Source organism: Oryzias melastigma, linkage group LG24 (assembly GCF_002922805.2).
Source record: "Oryzias melastigma strain HK-1 linkage group LG24, ASM292280v2, whole genome shotgun sequence".
NCBI lineage: Eukaryota > Metazoa > Chordata > Actinopteri > Beloniformes > Adrianichthyidae > Oryzias > Oryzias melastigma.
Window position 1 is genome coordinate 5880423 of NC_050535.1, and position 7091 is coordinate 5887513.

The following is a 7091-nucleotide window of genomic DNA, read 5'->3' on the forward strand; positions in this document are numbered from 1 at the left end:
GACAAATATATATATATTAATGGATTAAATCCTAGTTGCTGAACTAAATTTAAAATCAAAGGCAAAACTGCTATTCAGGCCAGTTCACAAAAAACGTTTTTTCTTTTCTTTTTTTTTTTTTTAATTACGACTTTAAATCTCGTAACTTTACAAGAAAAAAGGTATAATTCTTAAATTGTGAGAAAAAAGTCGTATATTTATGACTTAAAAAGCATAGGCTAAATTTATGACTATTTTTGGTGAATCTACGTGTTTTAAACTCATGCATTTGCAGACTAAAAGTCTTAAATTTACAAGATTAAAAGTCGTACATTTATGAGATTGCAAGTCGTACATTTAAGAAACTAAAAGTCTTAAATTTACGAGATTAAAAGTTGTAAATGTAATAGATTAAAAATCATAAATTCATTAGATTCACAGTAATAAACTTAAAAGTTGTATATTTTTGAGATTAAAAATCATACATTTACAAGGTTGAGAAACGTAGTTTACGAGATTAAAAGTTGTAAATTTACAAGATAAAAAATTGTAAATTTACGAGATTAAAAGTAAAAAAAATAAGAGATGAAAAGGCTTAAATTTACGAGATTAAAAGTAAAAAATGTACAAGATTACAAGTAAAAAATGTACGAGATTTAAAGTCGTAAATCCAATAGATTTTAAAATGTAAATTTTGACATTTAATCTAGTAAATTTAAGAAATTAAAAGTTGTTATTTACGAGAATAAAATAAAAGAAAAAATTCACGAGTTTTAAAGTCGTAGAAAACCATCTGACCATGTGCATACTTTTTGTTAAGGTTCTGAAATATTATTTAAAAAATGACAACTTAATCTTTCAAAATGACAAATGTTACTCAAATCTTTAGTAAATGTTGTAATCTAAAACATTCCACTTCTTAAAAAGATTTAGCAAATTTGTGAAACTAAAAAATACTGTAGTTATTAAAGTTATTTTTAGACTTTAACAGTACTGAAAAAAGGTTAATGCTGTCATATTTGAACTAATAAGTAAAATTGAGTGGTTGACACACAAGTAAAACAAACAGATGCTTTAAATTAAACCATGTTTTATTATATTCAACGAAAAACACATTAAATTTGATGCTCACACAGAACTGTTCATAACATATTGCAGTTCCAACGAATGTTCCAGTAGAAAAATAAGCTTGAAAACGAGACAGAAACGACTCAATATGAAGTTAAGCTACAAAAAACCCCCGACTGCAAGAGATTCAAACACTGCGGCTGTTTGTTTTGGAGTTGTGCTGCAATTTTCACACTGATTGGCAACACATGAACAGATGAAGAACCCAAAAACTGGACGGATAGTAAAATAATTCCGTTAAAACAAGTGTGCACACTGTTCCTGTGTTTGAAAGCAGTCTTCTAAGGTCTTTCTACAAACACAAGTGAGCTTACATACCTTAATTTAGATTATAGTGACGCTACAGAAAACTATTTTAGGACTGATATGTACATTAAACGGATAAATACACAAGAAAATTACAAACTTATTTGGTCTGAAAGGGGCAACATTGAGGCCGAGTGGATCAAATTTACCGCTGCAGATTCCAAAGCGTTCTGTTGTTTAGCAAAAGATAAATCTATTATTAGTTCTTAGCAACGTAAAGTTTTGGTTCGTAAAATGAGAAAATAATGGAGTTTGAAAAAAAAAAACCTTAACCAAAAACCCCAATAAGAAAAAAACCTTAAAATAAAAAAAACTACAATATTTTCTGGAGTATAACGCCTGGTTCGCACTGGATGTTGAAGCGCACGGCGAGCGCTCTCCTGCAATTCACACAAAACGTGCATTTTTCCGCAGCGAACGACATCCGCTTCTGCTAGAACTTTTTGTTTGTTTGTTTTTGCCAAATTAATAACCTAAAAAATTTCTCCCATGTTTCTGCTAAGAAGAATTGCTCTCTCTTGTTGTTTTTTGACGTCCAAAACCAAGCCCCGCCCCCCGCTCAGGAGTCGGCCCACTACGTTGATCTGTGTGTGTCTGTCTGTTTTTGTGTGTGTTTTGATTGTATGTTTATTGTCATCTCTACAGTCCGTTTAGATGAAAAAACATGATCGCAGTTTTCAATCGCTGTGTTTTATTGTGAAAAATTTTCTCATGTATCTTGATGTAACTTCCTGCCAGAATTGACGCGGATCACTCGCGGCTCCTGCACAGAATGGACAAGACTCGGAAACGATCCGCTGCACGGAGTGGGTCTTCCGCGGAGGACCGCGGCGCTCTGCGCCTGGTGTGAACCACACCATAGGTTGACAAGGGCGCCAAATGGAAGCGGTCCCCATTCCGCGTCGCCTTGTGAACGAGGCGTAAGTTTTTTTCATAGTTTACCCAGGGGTGCAACTTATTTGTGTGTTTTTTTTTATTTTTCAGACATAAACAGCCACATATATTTAACGTCAGATGTTCTTTAGCGGTTGTTTCCTCTAACAACCACTAGGGGGAGCTCCATCTGACTATAAGTATTTGCTATTGGCAGCAGCAGAAGAAGTGTCGTCCAAAACAAACATGGGAGAGAGTTTGATGATTTTCCTCTTAATTTTGATATTTTTCTTATACAGATCAAAAGATTAGTATTCATGTATTTCTTTCTTTATTTTTTAGCTAAGCTGGACTTGGCGGATTTGTTCTGAAATGTCAGACTTTTGTCCCAAAAGTGCGACTTATACTCCAGAAAATACAGTAATTTAGGCTTAATATTTCATGAAAGGTATTATATACAGCTAAAACACCCGAATCCATCATATCTCACAGTGTTGTTTCCTCCCGCTCTTTGATATTCTTAGAGTCCACTTCAAGATGCAGAAAACAGTTTTTACATCAGGAAATTCCAGCTTCAGGAGTGCAATGGTAACACAGGAAGTGACACAAGTTCTCGTCTCTTTTAGGCATTGGTGTAAATAAAAGCTAAATGACTTGTGCTTTGCTTTTGGAAGTTAATTTATGGTCTGGAGTCTGCAGCACCAGGCTATTCCAGAAAAAAGCAAAGGTCAGGAGTGTTTTTTTTCCTCTTTAGGACTGCAAATATTGCACGACAAAAAGGAAGTTCTTCTGGATTTTAGATAGAGCTTCTGCGCTTGTTGAGTCTTCTGTAGGTGTTGATGCTGTGCAAACCGGTGGACACGGAGCTGATGCCTGAATAGTGCTGCAGGCTGCACACGCAGCCGTTGGAGTAGAGGGGGTTGGAGAAAGACTCCCCCTGCTCCATGTAGGTGTCTGAGGTGGAGAGGTCATGTGGGATGATCATGGGTATGGAGTATTGCAGCTTCTCCCTGCTTTTGTACCACAGACATGAGCACATGGACTGGAAGTGGAGAACCTCAGCGTAAACGTTACGCAGGCCGCGGCTCGCCGCTCCCCCGCTGTTCCCGCAGGCGGCGTTGCCCCCGCCGCACCCGGTGGAGGAGGGGGACGCCGGGTCCACCGTGCAGGTGATGCTTCCGCCTGCTTGCCCCTTATGGGCGAGAAGAGCCCTCTGCTCAGCGTCCCTCTTCTCGTCCTCCGAGTTCATGGTCATGAAGCGCAGCACCACCAAGTTGAGGAAGGCGCCGATCACTCCCAGACCCATCAGGATGTAAATGAAGCAGAAGACCACGTAGCCTTGCTTGTTCTGCAGCGCTGCTTCCTTCTGCAGCGCCACATAGTCTCCAAAGCCAATCGTGGTCAGCGTGATGAAGCAGTAGTAGTACGCTTGAAAGAAGCTCCAGTCCTCGAAGTGGGAGAAAGCCACCGCCCCCACGCATAACGTGGTCATGCAAGACACCAATCCCACGATCACCATGTTCACCATGGAGACCTCCGTGCGCCGCATCCCAAGGCACTTCTTTAGGTGGTGGAGCAAGTACCTGACGAAGGTGTTGATCCGCTCGCCCAGGCTCTGGAACATGACCAAGGTGAGAGGGATGCCCAAGAGGGCGTAGAGCATGCAGAAGACTTTCCCTCCATCCGTGCTGGGGGCGGCGTGGCCATATCCTGAAGAAAGTCAGAAGAAGAAGCAGCGTTACTGGGGCGGAGCTAATTAGATCCACAGTGAGGAGTATGGGGCGCCGTTTGTAAATTTACAGAGTAAAATTTTGACATCAATGTTTACGGATATTTAGCATGTTTTAGGTTTTTTTAATGCAAATTCTCAACATTTAAATTAATGTTTTCATAAATGTTACATTTACCAACTAAATATTTGTTAGGTAGCTAAACATCTAATTTTAAGCTAAATATTTATTTTGCAATTATATATTTAGCTTAGGGCTGCACGGTGGCGCAGTGGTTAGCGCTCTCGCCTCACAGCGAGAAGGCCCCGGTTCGAATCCCGGCTGGGACCTTTCTGTGTGGAGTTTGCATGTTCTCCCCGTGCATGCGTGGGTTTTCACCGGGGACTCCGGCTTCCTCCCACTGTCCAAAAACATGCTTCATAGGTGAATTGGTGACTCTAAATTGCCCCTAGGTGTGAATGTGTGAGTGAATGTGTGTGTGATTGAGGCCCTGCGACGGACTGGCGACCTGTCCAGGGTGTACCCCGCCTTCGCCCATCAGTAGCCGGGTTAGGCTCCGGCACCCCCGCGACCCCGAAAGGGAAGAAGCGGTCAAGAAAATGGATGGATGGATGGATATTTAGCTTAGAAACATAATATTTAATTTTATTAAATAAAATATTTAGTTTGCACATTAAATATTTAAATCTAATTTGAATATTTCTTTTTCAAACTAAATATTTAAATTTTGTAATTACATTTTTAGTTTGAAGCTAAATATTTAATTCTCTTACTAAATACTTGGATCAAAATATTTAGTTTTTAACTAAATATTTAGATTCATTTTCAATATTTGGTTTTTATCTAAAAATTCTTTTAGCTAAAATTTTGTTTTTAACTAAATGTTTAGTAAAAAAAAACTAACTATTTAATTGAAAAATAAATATTTAACTTGGATCAAAATACGTAGTTTTGGGCTAAATATTTAGTTTAAATTTAATTAGAATATATTAGTACATATTTAGTAAAAAATATATATTAAGATTCATTCTTAATATTTAGTTAAAAAAACTAAATAATTAGTTGAAAACTATTTTTTTGTTTAAAACTAAGTATTTAATTTAAAATTAATATTTAAATTTTAACACTATATATTCAGATCATTTCTAAATATAGATCCAAGCTAAATATTTAGCTCCAAACTAAACATTTAGTTAAAAACTAAATATTTTGATCCAAGCTAAATATTAAATTTTTAGAAAATATTTAGTTTTTAATTAAATATTCAGTTTTTAACTAAATATTCAGAAAGAGAAAATATTTAGCTCCAAACTAAATATTTAGTAAAACAACTTAAATATTTAGTTTGGATTAAATCTATATATTCAATATGCAAACTAAATCTCTAATTTTATAAAATTAAATATTTAGTTTGTAAGATAAATATATAATTTCAAAATAAATATTTAGCTTAAAATTAAATATTTAGCTTTCTAACTAAACATTTAGTTAGTAAATGTAACATTAATATATGTACATTAATTTAAAGGGTGAAAATACGCATTTAAAAATCGAGACCTGTTTTTTTTCTCCTACAAGATCCAATATCCAAAAATGTTAAAATTTTACTTTGCAGATTTACAAATCATAGAGGATCTCTAAGAGGAGGCCTGAGAAGAACTCAAACCTGCACCTGACACAAGTGATTTGTATTCTCGGAGCCGCACGTCTGATAAATTTCTCTATTTCTTGGAGGGAGAATGAAATTAAAGACGAGAATGGAGGCAGGATGGGACAAGCGTTGATGTAGTGCTTGGAAGAGAGGGTTTCCATAATTTATTGCAGAGAGTGACTGCGCCGGCGCCTAATTACAGCTCAGGATCAAATCAACAGAACACAGAAGCTGCAAATATAAGCCTTCATTTGTTCCACAAAAAAGAAAAAAATAATGGATTTCATGCAAAGCAATTGAGTTTTCGAAATGGTAACATTACAAAGATTTGCATAAATAATCCTCATCATTACACCTCATTTTTTAAGTTTCTCTTCAAGAAATTTGAAATATTTTTCTGTTACTAATAGGAGCTGAAGACGACATCCGGCCTTGATAACAGCTGGATTTGCACATAAAAGTGCTTTTCCAACAGTTAAAATGCAATTACTCAGAGGCTGATTCGATTCTTGGGGCTCTGGTTTTAACGCTGTAGTGATCTGCGCCGATAATCCACCTGTCTGTTTGGTGTCAAATCAGTTTAAGTGGGGGATTTTTATTTATTTTTTTTTTTGCCACCAAACTAACAATCTGTTTGTCGTAGGAAAAAACCCAGACCTCATAACCCAGGCGCAGAGGTTACAATCATCAAACACAGAAAAATAAAGATAAAAAACTAGTTTTGAGTGGCAGTAAATGATGGACAAATGACTAGACTTTGAACAAAAGGGATCCAATTTAGTTTATTTCATCGAGAAGAAACATTCATGAGTCCTTAAATGACAATTCTTCTCCCTAAACTCATTAGATCAAAAATATAAAAGCATTTTTTACCACAAAAACAAGTGTAACATCTGACATAATCAGGTCACCTGCCCAGCAGGGCATTGATAATGAAAGAGGTAAAAAGGGAGATGGATTATGAGTTATGAGGGGCCATACAAGACATTATTTATTCTGAATACATATATACTCTCTTACGCATACAGAGTATATATATATATGCAAAAGAGTATATATGTATGCGAAAGAGTATATATGTATGCGAAATAGAGTACATATGTATGCAAAAGAGTATATATGTATGCGAAAGAGAGTATATGTATGCGAAATAGAGTATATATGTATGCAAAAGAGTATATATGTATTCAAAAGAGTATAAAAGTATGCAAAAGAGTATATATGTATGCGAAAGAGTATATATGTATGCGAAAGAGTATATATGTATGCAAAAGAGTATATATGTATGCGAAAGAGAGTATATGTATGCGAAATAGAGTATATATGTATGCGAAAGAGTATATATGTTTGCGAAAGAGTATATATGTATGCGAAATAGAGTATATATTAGGGGTGTTGCGGATCACAAAACTCACGGTTCGGAT

At 35.9% G+C, this 7091-nt stretch overlaps 1 protein-coding gene across 1 annotated transcript in view; it reads right to left on the bottom strand.

Annotated features, from left to right (window-relative positions):
• Positions 1-1643: 1643 nt before the first annotated feature.
• Positions 1644-7091, bottom strand: part of kcnk3a (potassium channel, subfamily K, member 3a) — a 36383-nt gene continuing 30935 nt past the window's right edge. The window contains exon 2 of the mRNA XM_024291977.2: positions 1644-3996. Within this exon, the coding sequence (XP_024147745.1) occupies positions 3083-3996 (914 nt within the window). The 3' untranslated portion in view covers positions 1644-3082. The remainder of the gene's footprint in view (positions 3997-7091) is intronic.